At 43.5% G+C, this 15,976-nt stretch overlaps 1 protein-coding gene across 3 annotated transcripts in view; it reads left to right on the forward strand.

Moving 5' to 3' along the window:
* The first annotated feature begins 266 nt into the window (after window positions 1–266).
* PIANP (PILR alpha associated neural protein) overlaps window positions 267–15,976 on the forward strand; it is a 35,398-nt gene continuing 19,688 nt past the window's right edge. The window contains exons 1-2 of one of the 3 annotated variants that reach the window (XM_066601271.1): window positions 267–367; window positions 1,254–1,304. In XM_066601271.1, coding sequence (XP_066457368.1) covers window positions 1,297–1,304 — 8 coding nt within the window. In that variant the 5' untranslated portion in view covers window positions 267–367; window positions 1,254–1,296. Of the gene's footprint in view, window positions 368–1,077; window positions 1,108–1,253; window positions 1,305–15,976 lie in introns of those variants that run through there. The other 2 variants (XM_066601274.1, XM_066601272.1) reach the window with 2 other exon arrangements.

Genomic DNA, 15,976 nt, shown 5'->3' on the forward strand with positions numbered 1-15,976 from the left:
TTACCAAACCATCTCTCGTTTTAACCCAAAAGGAACTCTCTCTCTCTCAAAGTCGCCCCGCAGAGCATCATTCCGATTTGCCCCCCCTTCTCCCAATCCTTGTTCCCAAGACATTGCAGAATGTTGCATCTTGCATGCAACAGTGGACAAGGAAGGGTAAAGAGCAAGAGAAGAGAAAGGTGGAGACAGCCTGCGAGGGAGGGAGAGAGATAATATGAGTGGATGGAAGGGAGAGAGAGAGGGGGAGAGAGAGAGAAAGTGTGAGAGGGAGGGAGAGAGAGAGCGCAGTGATCCTGCCAGACAGAGCGAGAAAAAGAGAAAGGAGAGGTAGACTGAGAAGCGTCCCCCTCAGCACCCCAAAACTGAGGTCAGAGCACCCCTGCACCACTTGTGTTTGTGTGTCTATACCTGTGTCGTATGTGATTTTTTACCCAGAAGAGCAAAAATCCGTCTTTGCTCTGGAGCAATGGGCATGTCCACCTGTTGTGCATCCATGTAGCGGTGCACCAAGCTGGGTGTGTGGCTGCAGCACTTGGGGTGTGTGTGTGGCACTGCATGCTTTGTGGGTGTGTCGGTGACTTGGTGGGTGTTCAGCATTGTGCTCCAGTGCAAGGAACACCACCAGTTGCTTTGGGTACACCGATACGTTGCTGTCTATACAAAGTATCACTGTGAAGAGTCTTTTCTCACCCTCAAGAAGTAGAGCTAAATGTGGTTTGAGGGTGGTTAACGAACTACAAATGCCAGCACTAAGGGCAGGTCCCATTTCCAAACCCGTAACCTATGTATGACTTTAACAATAGACTGAAGACAACTTCACAATATTGATGGATTGATTGATTGAGTTTCCTCCTGTACGTCATCTATATACCTCCATCTAACTACCTTTGTTAACAGTCCTAGAAAGAGTTTGCAGAGATTCAGTTCGCTGCCCTAGCCCTATATTAAATACTCACCAAGGCAGAGTGACTTGCTGGCACCCCCTGGCACCCAACACACTGCCCCCCCCCCCCCCCCCCCTAGCTACGCCCCAGCTTTATATAACACGTTATAATGATGGCTGGTATTTCTATGGTGATTCCCTGGTTCGTTCTTGCAGCTATTAGGGTACAAAGACATATTTATGATCAGATTGGGAGGGTTCGGAAAAAATAAGGGATGGACTGCAATGATCATTTAGATAATAATGTGCAACCAGGGAAGTGTCGGCTATTCTACAGTTGTCTCTGTCTAACTGATTCTTCAACCCACAGGCAATGATCATCTCGTCTTGGGGTTAACTCTGTGCGGTCCAACATGAAGTGGTATGTAAGATCATACAATGGGGTAAATAGTCTAAACTGGAGGGAGGAGGTGTAATATAAGACTAGTTAGTGCCGGGGTGATGGGTAAGAGTAAGACTGACTAAAAAATACAGTTAGTACAGAGAGTGCTTTGCACTTATTGGGGTTTGGGTATATATGATGTACACACACATATATATATATATATTTGTTAGTATTTAGGTATATGGGTTATATATGTATATGGTTATATAGGATGTATGCCTCTGGGTTTATATGATATATCAGATTCATATTGCTTTGGGTATATTAGGATGTGACCTTATCAGTATGTAAGGGATTTATGTATATGGGTTGCAATATTCAGTCATTTTGGAATATCCAGTATACAATAAAGTAATAACTTTGTATTAACTGTTTAGAGGAAGTAATGGTAGAATGCTGATTCTGTGGGGAAGCAAAATTAGAATGCCTTAAGTGTTAAAAAATGAAAACATATTGTGTGCAGTGACTGATGTAGAAAGATCAAAGTATGACCATGCTACATGGCCAAATTGTGAGGGCAAACATAGGAAGGACAGGATCGTGGTACTTAGGTTAGAATGCTTCATGTAGGGAAACAATGCTGGTTCCGTGGAGAAAACAGGAATAGAATGTGCTTTACAGAAGCCAAAAAATGATTGTGTGAGTTAGACTGTTCCATGTAGGGAAACAATGTTACAATGTGCTGCTTGTATACTGATACAATGTGATACAAAGCCTGGGATACTAGAATGCCTTGTGCTTTTAGGAAAGCAAAACAAGAATGTTCCAGGTTTGGGGTACAATGATTAGAATGCTTAATACAAAGAAAGAATGTTAGAATGCGCTGTATGTAGAGTGACACGATGCTACAATGTCTAGACTGCAGGGAAGGAAGTTCTGACATGTAGACAGATTGGAGTACTTCATGTTTGGAAAGAATTTCAGAATGTGCTGCATGTATGGTGGGTGACACAATGTCTAAACAGTAAGGAAGGACGTGTTCAAGGAGGCAAGTAGACAGATTAGAGTGCTTCATTTAGGGAAGCAATGTTAGAATGTGCTGGATGTATGGTGTCACCATGCTACAATGTCTGTGAGAATGGAAGATATAATATATAGAATGTTCAAGGAGAGAACCGCAGGTAGACAGATTAGAGTGCTTCATACAGGGAAGCAATGCTAGAATGCACTGCATGTTTAGTATAGTGACACAATGCTACGACATCTAGACTGCGAGGAAGGAAGTTTGAAATATGTAGAGTTGTTGAAGAGGGAGGCAAGAATAGGTAGACAAATTAGAGTGCTTCATTTAGGGAAACAACGTTAGAATGTGATGTATGTAAGGTTACAAAATGATACAATGTCCACAGTATAAACAAGTGCACTGGTAAAGTTATGTAAAGTGATGCATACAATGCAAAGAAGTTATAACGTAGAGTGTTGGAGGAGACAAGCAAAAGGTAGACAGATTAGAGTGCTTCATGTTTGTTAAGAATTTCAGAATGTGCTGTAGGTATGGTAGCACAATGCTATAGTGTCTAAACTGCAAGGAAGGAAGTTATAACATATAGAGTGGCCAAGGAGACAAGCAAAGTTAGACAGATTAGAGTGCTTCTTTTAGGGAAGCACTGTTAGAATGCACTGTCTGTAAAATGACAGAATTATACGATGTCCACAATATGAATAAGTGCAATGGTAAAGAAAAACTATGTAAATTGATGCCGGATAATACATAAGAACAATGTTAGAACATGCTGCATGTATGGTGTCACAATGCTACCACATCTGTGAGGATAGACGTTAGAATATGTAAAGTGTTCGAGGAGGCAAACAAAGGTAGACAGATTAGAGTGCTTCACATGGGTAAGCAATATTAGAATGTGCTGTATGTAAAGGCCCATTTAGACACAACAATTATCGCTCAAAGATGCCTTTTGAGCGATAATCGGTGTCGTTTACAGTGCAAGATCATCGCTCAAACGCTGAGTGATCACCTTGCGCTACAAGCAAGCCGAGCGCTATGAGCGGAGGATGCAGAAGACAAGTGGGGTGTATCCGCTTGTCTTCTGCATCCAGCTGTTCCCTGTTCAGAGCGCACGGCTGTTATACAGCCGAGCGCTCCGAGCGAAGGATGCAGAAGACAAGCGGGGTGGCCCCGCTTGTCTTGTGCATCCAGCTGCTCTCTGCTTGGAGTGCCCGGCTGTTATACAGCCAAGCACTCCGAGCGAGATATGAAGAACAAAGCTGGACCGCTCTGTTCTTTATACCCAGCCTGTCATCAGGAAGCGGGATACAGCTGAAACAATAGTATGAGCTGTATCCCGCTGTGAATCCCTGATAAGGCTCATCATTGTCTTTCAGCATGCTAAAAGACAACGATGAGCAATGGCTTGACGATGTCAGTGCAGTTACACACAACGATTATCACTCAAAAGACGGCTTTTGAGCGAATTTTGAGCGATAATTGTTGTGTCTAAATAGGCCTAAAGGTTACAGAATTATACAATGTTCACAGTTTAAGCAAATGCATTGGTAAAGAAAAGTGATGTAAAGCGATGTCAGATAGTACATTGTGGGCAAAGAGTTGTTCCAGTGACTATGGAAGCAATAGTAGAATGCTGCAGGGGAGCAAAATCAGAGTGTTCAAGATAGCAAACCTAGAAAGTGCATAAAAAGGGGCTGTCCAGCATTAGAAAAGCATGGCTACTTTGTTCCCAACCCAGCTCCACACCTCTTCTCAGGTTATGTGTAGTACTGCAGCCAAGACCCAAGCTGGAATACCAGACATGACCTGTGGATAGATGCAGCGCTGTTTCAGCAAAACAACAGCCATGCTTTTCTAATCCTCTACAACCCCTATAAAGTGAGTGTTCACCTAACATCACCATTTGATTTATTCTTTTATCTCTATAAGTACAAAATCCTGTGCTGATGACATTCATCATATTCTTTATAGAGGTTGGAGTTCCCTTTTTACAATCAGGATGCCTGCAGCCACCACTAGGGGGAGCTAACTGCATACAGATTTAAAAAGTTGTCTGAATCCATGACATTTTTTAATAAACACTGAAAGGAAACCTGAGCTCAGTAACCTACTGTAAAGTTATGGGCTCCTAGACAGGGGCCTCTGAGTCCAGGGACGTGACTTTTATACTCAACTGCCTCCCACTAACCTTGCTGTCCACCTGAGAAGCCATCACTTGGTACATTAAGTGGACTCATCTCTTCATTCCATATGCTCTTACGCTGTTCATAATGAAAGGTCAGAGTGTGCATGCACAAGGAATAAAAAGTCGAGTCGGACTTAGGGGCCTCTGTCCAAGGAGCCCATAACTTTAGGTTGTAGAGCTCTTAGGGCATGACAGGTTCCCTTTAAAATGCATATAAAACAACAAATGCAGTATCATTAATTCCCTGCCACTCCTGTGCTGACATTCCCTGCCCCTTTCGGTGCCTGTAGTGCAGCAGGGTTAGTTCTTTTTGTTTTTTCCAGTCCAATACATGAAGTCAGCTTTGCTTCAATTTACTGTAGAGGTATAACTGGTAGTACCGGGGACAGCCCACATACCACAGTGTTATCTCAGTACATGTGCATGCTTGCATGCACTATTTACACTTAGTAGGCCTTTTAAGGGATTTAGGGTCATCTGTAGTTCTGGTGTGTTTTAACCCATTAAGGACAAAGCACTGAAAAATTTACGGCGCTTGGTCCTGGGCTTTAAACCCAGCCGATAGGAAAAATATGGCGGGGGTTTAAAGCTTCTGCTTCTGCAATCAATCAGAAGCATGTTGGCTTGTCAGCTGTTAGTCACAGCTAATAACCCAGAGGAGAAGGCAGGAGGGGTTTTTAACCCCTTCTGCCTTCTCCTTTCCTGAGCACACAGCACTCAATGAACGCTATGTAATAAAAAGTGAAAGTGGAAGTATAATTTTCAGTACACGAGACAGTGATCATGTGACCGCCGGGATTCCCTACTACAGCAGAGCTGCAGGGTCATAGCAGACCCTGATCAGCTCTGCCAGTAACTATTGTCATTACAGGGGATGCTTTCCCTGTAACTGGGGCTCCTATGGATGCTGCTCCTATGGATGCCCCAGCTACAGTGGAAAAGTGTCAAATAAAAAAAAAGCTAAGCATGTGAATGTCCCCCGAGGTCTTATATGACAACATGGGGGACATAGATAGTACAAAGAATAGCTACATAAATAAGTAAAACAAAATTACAAAATAAAACAACAATATATACATAAGAAAGAAAATAACCCAAAGCCGTCGCTATAAGCGCCCTGTAATCCAAAACCATACATATTATATATCAAAACAAAACGAGGAATCCATTCCCATACTTTATTTTAGCGTAAATATACTAATTAAAAAAAATAACTATAAATTTTAAAAACTTTTTGGGTTTTTTTTTTTACCCCCAATAAACTAAAAAAACGGGGGGAAAAAGTGAAAAGGATATAAAAAAAAATAGCCCTATATATCACAGAAAAAAAACGCAGCAAAAATAATTTTGGTAGCTGAAGTAAAAAAAATAGGGCAATTAACCCTTTGCAATCCAATTGTGGATTCAGGGTTTCCTAGGGGGCTTTCTCTTTCTGCCATTATACAATGGCGCCATCTGCTGGCTAGAGCCAGTACTGCGGTATGGGACATGCTGGAGAGGCCCCCTGACAACAGAGCCGCCACTAATGTACAGTAGGAATACCCTGCCAGACGTCGTCCAACATCGGAGCTGTACAGCCTTCAATCAGAATGTCTTCAGACGTCAGACAGTGGATTGGAAAGGGTTAAACCACCACATGGGTAAAATCCCTAAACAGTGTCTGGTCCTTAAGGTACAGAGCAGCCTGGGTCTTTACGGGTTACTAGAGATACATTGTGACGATAGGTATAAAAGAAGAGTGCACGTCGTACCAGCACACTCATTAGACGTCTATTGAGCTTGTCTATTTTCCTGAGCGCAACGTACCACGTTGGGCGTTGCTGCACACAACGAACGAGCTTCCCAAGAGAGCCTTGACCTGCAGCTAAGTGACTCATTACCTTTGCAAAGTGAAGGAACAAAAGGGAAATGTAAATCCCATCAATACTTGATGTGACCGTCCTTTGCCTTCAAAATAGCATCCATTCATCTAGTTGCACTTGCACACGTTTTTTGAAGGGACTCGCCAGGGGGGTTGTTCCAAACATCTTGGAGAACTAACAACAGATCTTCTGTGGATGTCAGTTTGCTCAATTCCTGTCTCTTCATGTAATCTCAGACAGACTGGATGATGTGAGATCAGGGCTCTGGGGCCAAATCAGCACCTCCTGGACTCCCTGTTCTTCTTGCTGAAGATAGTTTTTAATAACATTGGCTGTATGTTTGGGGTGGTTGGCCTGCTGCAGAATAAATTTGGCGCCATGAATTGTATGGTGGATACGTCTCTGTCTGTATTTCTCAGCATTGAAGATACCATTAATCCTGACCAAATTTTCAACTCCATTTGCTTAAATACAACCACAAACTTGTAAAAAGCTACTACCATGCTTCACTGCTGCCTGCAGACACTCATTATTGTACCACTACCCACCATGCTTCACTGCTGCCTGCAGACACTCATTATTGTACTGCTCTCCACCATGCTTCACTGCTGCCTGCAGACACTCATTATTGTACCGCTACCCACCATGCTTCACTGCTGCCTGCAGACACTCATTATTGTACTGCTCTCCACCATGCTTCACTGCTGCCTGCAGACACTCATTATTGTACCGCTACCCACCATGCTTCACTGCTGCCTGCAGACACTCATTATTGTACTGCTATCCACCATGCTTCACTGCTGCCTGCAGACACTCATTATTGTACTGCTCTCCACCATGCTTCACTGCTGCCTGCAGACACTCATTATTGTACCGCTCTCCACCATGCTTCACCGCTGCCTGCAGACACTCATTATTGTACCGCTCTCCACCATGCTTCACTGCTACCTGCAGACACTCATTATTGTACCGCTCTCCACCATGCTTCACTGCTGCCTGCAGACACTCATTATTGTACTGCTCTCCACCATGCTTCACTGCTGCCTGCAGACACTCATTATTGTACTGCTCTCCACCATGCTTCACTGCTGCCTGCAGACACTCATTATTGTACTGCTCTCCACCATGCTTCACTGCTGCCTGCAGACACTCATTATTGTAGCGCTCTCCAGCCCTTCGGAGAACAAACTGCCTTTTCTGTTACAGCCACATTTGTCATATTGTGACTCATCACTCCAGAGCCCCTGCTGCCATTTCTCTGCACCTTAGTTCCTATGTTTTTGTGCATAGCTGAGTCACTTGACCTTGTCTCTATGTTGAACATAAGACATTTTGGCCACAGCTCTTCCAGGAAGACTACTTTTAGTCAGAGTTCCCTGAATGGTTGATGGGTGTACCTGGGTCCAACTGGTTTCTGCCAGTCCTGAGCTGATGGCACTGCTGGACATCTTCCGATTTTGAAGGGAAACAAGCATGATATGTCTTTCATCTGCTGCACTAAGTTCCCTCGGCCATCACTGTGTCTACCATCTTCAACGTTGCCCATTTCTTTGTGCTCCTTCAAAAGAGCTTGAGCAGCATATCTTTAAACTGCTGTCTGCTTTGAAATCTTTATCTGGAAGAGACCTTGCTGATGCAGTATAACTACCTTGTGTCTTGATGCTATGCTCAGTCTTGCGATGGTGCATAACCTGTGACAGGTAACTGTCCTCCACAACCTCACCTTTCTAGCAGAGTTTGGCTGTTCCTCATCCATTTACCTATAAAGCTACATAACTGTTTCAACTTATGTATGAAAACAATGATCATTATCACCTGTTTGGTATAATGGGTTAATCATATACCTGACTGTAATCCTACACAATCCCTGACTTTGTGTAAGTATACTTAGGAGAATTCATGCTGCTTTGAAGGCAAAGGGCGGTGACACCAAATACGGATTTGATTTAGAGTTCATTCACTTTATATTTTGTTAATTGAAAAAAAATTTTTTTTACCACTTTGCAGCATTTTTACTTTGCAGCATTTTTGCACTTTTTTTTTGCATAAAAGCTTTTATGTATATTAGGTTATTTTTTATCTATTATATGGAGAATAGTGTTGTGACACCTTGTACATTTTATTTGTTACATCTCACTGGGATGGTATAACAGGGTTTGAACCCAAAGCATAAGGGGAGCAGAAAGCAAGAAAAGGGAGAGCTATGGAGAGGGGCACTAAAGACCCCCAAATAATTAGCATTTAGTTGTCTGAACATACCGATAATGGTGGAGCTGGACGACTCTCTGCTGTGTATGGGTGGCCCAAGTTGTCCATGACAGATGATGTTAGGAATAAGAAGGATTGGGGACTCAGAATTTTAACATCTTTCTGTTCCCTGGGGAGATAAGCTGGCATCAGAGCTGACTGCAGCATATCTCCCTAAACGCATGAACATTCATGTGTATGAGGGAGTCAGGGAAACGGCTGCTGAAAGCATCTTCCCTTTGTAGTTATTTTTTCCACACCTGCATAAGACATATATATATATATATATATATATATATATATATATATATACACACACACACAGGCATGCCAAAAATCAAAAGAAATGTAGTACCCCTCTAGCCTAGCAAAGTGCAGCAACTCAATGTAGCATTAATTCCACAATTGGATGGAAGACGTCTGGAGGGATGTTGAGCTGCCCGGATAGCCCCCCCACAGCTCTGTGCTATTTGTAGGTGCCTGATCTCAGGTGTGAATGGCCATCTCCACCTCATCCCATAAATACTCGGATGGGCTCGTGTGCAGGACGCACCATTCATAGGAAGTCTCCAGAATGCTCCTCAAACCAATTCTGGACAACTTGGGCCTGATGTGTTTAGGTGGGCTAGTGGACCCAACCCATGCCAGGACAGCACACCACACACCAGTATGGAACTACCACCAGCCAGTACAGTGCCTTGCTGACAACTGGGGTCTGTGGTTTCATGGGGTCTGCTCCACACATGAACCCAACTATCAGCTCACAGTAATTGATACCATGACTCATTGGACCACGCTACATGTTGCCAGTCCTCTAGGATCTAGTTACTAACCTCAGGAGCCCAGGTGAGGCGCTGTGTCCAGTTTTGTGGAGATAAGAGGCGAGGCGCTCTGGTGGGTCTTCTGCTCCCCTATCCCATGGAAGCTAAAGAGCAGAGTACTGATCTGCAGGATATACATCCTCCTGGAGCCTCCTGCACTGCATGTGGATGAACAATTCTAGCCAAACGCTGCCAGTCGCGATCATTAAGTACCCGTTGACTGCGCTGTCCTTTGTGGGTGGTAATGCCTTCTATGATATATTCCATTGTGTATAGAGGAATCTTAAATGCCCGCACAAATACTGAAATGGAGGGTCCCATTCGTCTGTCACCCACTATCGTACCTCATTGGAAATCCGATAATTGACATAGTCTTACCTTGAGCACGCTGGGCGGTGTTTAACCTCACTCCCAAGATAACACCTCATGACTTCTACGGGTGTGAAAGTTCCCAAGTGGAGCGCCACTTCATAACCAATTTATATACCGCTTCCCAGAACTTTTGGCATGTCAGTGTATATATATAATCTAGATAGCAGTAGTACAGTCACTGGGGTATTCGCTGCATTCACTGATGTCCAGTCTCCTTGCTTTCATACTATCTATGAATCCACCTTGTGAGTCTCCGTTCTTCCTGCTTCAGCGATGACCTGTTGACGTAACGTGACAACTCCAGCCAATCACTGGCTGTAACGCTAATGTGCCAACATCCCTGAGGTCACTGCTGCAGCCACAGCAAGTCAATGTCACGTTGACTTATTACCACCGAAGCATGAAAAACAGAGACCAGCAGAGTGATGGAAGCGGCAAGGGATCAGCAAGGTATTACTACATTTGTGGTATGGAACAATACCTCTGCAGCGCCACCTATGAGAAGGCAACATTCCTACAAGTCAATGTTACAAGGCTTGTATAAAGAGACTAACATTGACTTGGAGGAATGCTGCCTCCTAATAGGTGGCGCTGTAGAGGTATTGTTCCATCTCCCTTATTTGCATATTACCCAGGGGAGCATGAATGGCCTTATAAGTTTCCTGACTCACCTTCTAGGTGCTCTCCTTAAGGAGAAAAGACAGCGTTCATTAGTGATATTACTCCATTGTAAGCTCTTCTAGGCTTCTAAGAAGCGGGTTGGAAGTGCAGTATGAAGGACAGCAGGGGTGCTGGAGCTTTGTTTCAGGAAGAGGGATCTGCAGCCCTCATACAGATATATAATGAATTAAGAATTCTAGAACATTCCACATCAAATATGCAAGGGTCGAATGCTGAGAGTACAGGGCAGCGACTGTAGAATATGCAGGGTGTAACGTTAAATCGGAAAGCTATTTTAGAACATTCTTGTGCAAGGAAGAAGCGTCCAAGTCAATGAGATGCAACTTTGTAGCTCTGGAACTAAAAAGGGACATGTCAGCTGTGAGGGCAGGCAGGGTTAGAGTGCGCCGTGTGGGCAGTAGGTCGGCCGAATTGGAAAGCACAGAGTGTAAGGAGAAATCTTGCAGATGGCAAAAGAGATAAAGCATATAGCACATGAGGAGTTAACGTGAGATTGCTCATCACGAGCATAAAATATTAGAATGTCAAGTGTGAGGGCAATGCTTTAATAACTGCGGTACGGGGAAGCAATGCTGGAGTGCTCACACAGCCAAAATGTCAGGAAGCAAAATGTGGGTGAGCAATGTTAGAAAACTCAATACGGAGAATTTATAATCAAGTAGTCAGACTACAAGGAGGTAATATTAAATGGATGCCTGGAAGCAATGGGAAAATACCCAATGTAAAGGCAATCAATTAGAATGCTCATACAATAGGGAAGCTAAGGTAGAATGCTCACACAGTCAGGATGTTACGAAGCAGAATGTGGGGAAGCGATGTTCGAAAGCTCACTAGAGGTAACTCATGGTCGAATAGTCAGTATATCAGGAGGTAATATTAAATGGATGCATAGTAGAAATGGTAAAACACCCAAACTAAGGGCAATCAATTAGAATGCTCATACAATAGGAAAGCTAAAGTAGAATGCTCACACAGTCAGGATGTTACGAAGCAGAATGTGGGGAAGCGATGTTCGAAAGCTCACTAGAGGGAACTCATGGTCGAATAGTCAGTATATCAGGAGGTAATATTAAATGGATGCATAGTAAAAATGGTAAAACACCCAAACTAAGGGCAATCAATACAAATGTTCACAAAGCAAAAGTAGAATGCTCATACTGCCAGGATATCCGGACGCAGAATGTGGGGAAGCAATGTTAGAAAGCTCGCTTTGGAGAATCAGCCAGAATATCAGGGTGTATCATTAAATGGGTGCATGGTGGTAATGATAAATACCCAATCTAAGGGCAATCAATTAGAATGCGCATATAGTAGGGAAGCTAAAGTAGAATGCTCACACAGCCAGGACATCAGGAAACAGAATGTGCCATAGATTTCACTATAGGGAATTCATAATCGAACAGTCGGACTATTAATAATAGTCTGGCTGTTCGATTATAGAGGTAATACTAAATGGATAAATGGTAGCATTGTATAATACCTAATTTAAGGGCAATCAATGAGAATCCTTGACCAATGGTGGAATGCTCGGGCTGTACAGAATACTACCATATTACAAGCCAGGAGACACAAATATTTACGTGGAGGTAAGAGACAGTGGAATGCGGGAGCGTACCAGGTGCTAAATGTAGTTTAGGTTTTTAATATCTTGCTGTGTTGCGCGAGGCGCTCCTCTGCACAATAGAATGCGCTAAGTGGTGGAAGCAACTAGAATGCCAGGTTTGTAGAAACAATGTCCAATGGATCAGGAAGCAGTAAGAGAATGTCCGCCTATAGCAGGGTAATGCTGCAATGTGCAGATGATTTTACCGACTGTATTATGCATTCACAAGTCTGCCGGCCCAAGAGCTGAAATCTCCCAGCATACCCTGCTTGTTCAGTTTCTATGGAGGAGTTTGTTAAATTGGCTTGCATTCTGGGAAGTTTTGTTTTTACACTAGGCACTGTAATCTGCTGCAGGAGAAACTTACCGCTCTGCGGCTTCATAGAACAATAGGCAAGCTGTTAGCGCAGGGTGTGTCAGTCAAGAAGCGTGCAGTTTCCAACAACCCCAGGGACTGTGATTGCTGCTCTAGAGTATAATACAGGATGTAATTCAGGATTAGTACAGGAAAAGTAATGTATGTACACAGTGACTTCACCAGCAGAATAGTGAGTGCAGCTCTGGAGTATAATACAGGATGTAACTCAGGATCACTACAGGATAAGTAATGTATGTACAGAGTGACTTCACCAGCAGAATAGTGAGTGCAGCTCTGGGGTATAGTACAGGATGTAACGCAGGATCAGTACAATGTATGTACACAGTGACTCCACCAGCAGAATAGTGAGTGCAGCTCTGGAGTATAATACAGGATGTAACTCAGTATCAGTAAAGGATAAGTAATGTATGTACACAGTGACTCCACCAGCAGAATAGTGAGTGCAGCTCTGGAGTATAATACAGGATGTAACTCAGTATCAGTAAAGGATAAGTAATGTATGTACACAGTGACTCTACCAGCAGAATAGTGAGTGCAGCTCTGGAGTATAATACAGGATGTAACTCGGGATCAGTACAGGATAAGTAATGTATGTATACAGTGACTCCACCAGCAGAATAGTGAGTGCAGCTCTGGAGTATAATACAGGATGTAACTCGGGATCAGTACAGGATAAGTAATGTATGTACACAGTGACTCTACCAGCAGAATAGTGAGTGCAGCTCTGGGATGTAATGCAGGATCAGTTCAGGATACATAATGTAGTGAGTGCAGCTCTGGAGAATGAGTGAAAGATAAACAATACAATGGGGCATATTTATTTAGATCAGCGTTCCATAAGCCAGTCTGGGTAAACTATGCCCCTGGCTACGAGCAACAAATGCATTACGAGGGTCAAGCCTGTTAGAACATTTTTCTCATCTGATGGCACCTCCATATGTGAGGTGGAAACCTATGAGCTGGTGTAGGTTTCTAGTATAGTGTATGCCGGTTTCTAGCATACATGACATATGATGGGCCGTATGCCGCCACACCCCCTATTGCTAGGTCGTGCCCACTTTTTGGCCTAAAGGCCCAAAAAGGTCACAATTTTCTCACCAAAATTATGACTTTTGTCATCCAGAAAACTGGTGTAGAGGGCATAATAGCGCCAATGTATTCAACGTCTTCTGTACATTATATCTTAATGTAAACTATTTCCACCATCACAAGGATACAGTATGGCGCACTGACCATTAAACTAAATGGACGGCCGTGTAATGCGATGGGTCCTCCATAGTGGGTAACGCTGATTGTAGCCGCTGTCGGCTCTAACAGATGACAGTGCAGGACGTGTGGAAATTCTGAGTCAGACAATCCCTTTAAGGACTAGTAAATTGGGAAGAAATGTAAGGATAGAGCAAGTGTGGGAAGCAAAGTAAGAATGTTCACTTCGTGTTCTCGCGTCCCCGGGATATGTGTCAGCCGTGCTGGAATGTCCTCAATTATAAGACCTTTCTAGAAGTACAGTAAGCGGAGAGGGTGTGATAACTGCGGGATGATATGAGACGAGCATGGAGATATAATACTGTACACCCGGCATTACAACATATATAATAATCGGACAATTATATTGTTACATATTTAAAGGGTATGTAAAGATTTGCAGCCAAGACATTTCTAATAATGCAACTTGCCTTAACCCTTTGCAATCCAATTTTGGATTCAGGGTTGCCTAGGGGTTTTTTTCTTTCTGCAATTATACAATGGCGCCATCTGCTGGCTAGAACCAGTACTGCTGTATGGGACATGCTGGAGAGGCCCCCGACAACAGAGCGGCCAGTAATCTACAGTAAGAATACCCTGCCGGACGTCTTCCGACATTGGAAGCTGTACAGCCTTCAATCAGAATGTCTTTAGACGTCAGACAGTGGATTGGAAAGGGTTAAAGGGGTTTTCCAGGAAAAATACTATGGATGACCTATCCTTAGGCTAGGTCATCAATAGCCGATCACCTGGGGTCCGTCGCTTGGGACCCCGACTAATCAGCTGATTGTGCGCATGCTGACAGTGCCGCAATTACACAGGGGTCGGAGTGGAAGTCTCTGCTCCAACCTTTGTGTAGTGGCCGGTGCTTGTAACTGCAAGCGTGGTTCCCATTGAAATCAGCTGATCGGTCGGGGTCCCAATCTACGGCCCCGAGTCGATCAACTACTGATGACCATTTATAGTTATTTCCCCAGAAAACCCCTTTAATTAAAAATCTTCTAGTGTATTATGTATACAACTCCTATGCAGACTTATGTGTCTCCATGGTAACAGACAACAAACAAACCCTGTGTGTAGTCTGCAGTCATGCCTTTCCTGTTTGATAACTATCACAGGAGAAGGAGCAGATGCAAGGGAGTTACAAATTACATAGGACTAAGCTGTAATACCACACACAACCTATGGATAAGAGTGGCGCTGTCACTAATGACTGAAAACTAAGCAACCATCCGTAATGGGTAGTATAAAACCGCATTAGACAGGGTGAGGCAAAAGTCTGGACAGACCTGTTTAACTATTGTAATAATGAGAAATTTGACCTCCAGTGTTTGAAAGTATTAATTGGGCTGTTCAGTTGCCATGGTAGACTGGGGTCTTCCAGAGGCCCCCAGCGCTGCCATGGCTGATTGGCTATCAAGGCATGCCTGTGGTGGCTTGGTAGAATGTCAGTCAGATGGCGGTATAATGTAATACTATGGTATTACATTACACTGCATGAGCAATCAAGCAATCAAAAGGTCAAGTGTCCTGCGGAGACTGCAAAAATATGTAAAAAGGAGTAAGAAAACTTTTAGAAAATAATCAGAAAAAAAGTAAGAATTATAAAAAAAAACAAAAAAAACTTTTCCCATATTTATAATAAACAAAAATGAAAACAGCAAAAACCCAAACATACAGCATCTGGCATCGCTGCGTCTGTAAAGGTCCGATCTATCAAAGTAAGGCCTCATGCTCACGGCCGGGTCAGATATCGCCTGCTAAATCTCACAGCTTAATCAGACCCGGCCCCCCCCAGAGACCCCATATTCACATCCGCAGTGAGAGTTTCGGCCGACGCTGGGGTAGAACACAGGGCAGACGGCTTCCATTGACTGCAATATTATGCCATTTTTGCTGCATTGTTTACCCTGTAACCCCCACCCCACCCCAAAGATGGCGGAATTGCAGTTGTTTTTTTTCATTTCATTCCATTTAGAAAGTACAATTCAGTACATTGTGCGGTACATTAAATAGAGCCATTGAAAGATACAGCTCATCCCTTTAAGGGGTTAAATTCAGCTCTGACTTTTCAAATGCGAAGGGGGTCATGTGATAAATTAATCTTGGCTAGAATTTACTGGGAAACTCACTGGAAAGGTCAGTTTTGCCCGATCTTTACTTGTTTAGCAGTGCAAGGGGAAAGTTGGTAAATTACGTCTGACATGCAGAGCCTTCTTTCATTGACGGATCACTTAACAGTGAGAAGCCCCTCCAGATGTGACAGGACACCATATTCCCATCCGTGCT

The sequence above is a fragment of the Eleutherodactylus coqui genome, chromosome 4, assembly GCF_035609145.1.
Source record: "Eleutherodactylus coqui strain aEleCoq1 chromosome 4, aEleCoq1.hap1, whole genome shotgun sequence".
Taxonomy (NCBI): Eukaryota; Metazoa; Chordata; class Amphibia; order Anura; family Eleutherodactylidae; genus Eleutherodactylus; species Eleutherodactylus coqui.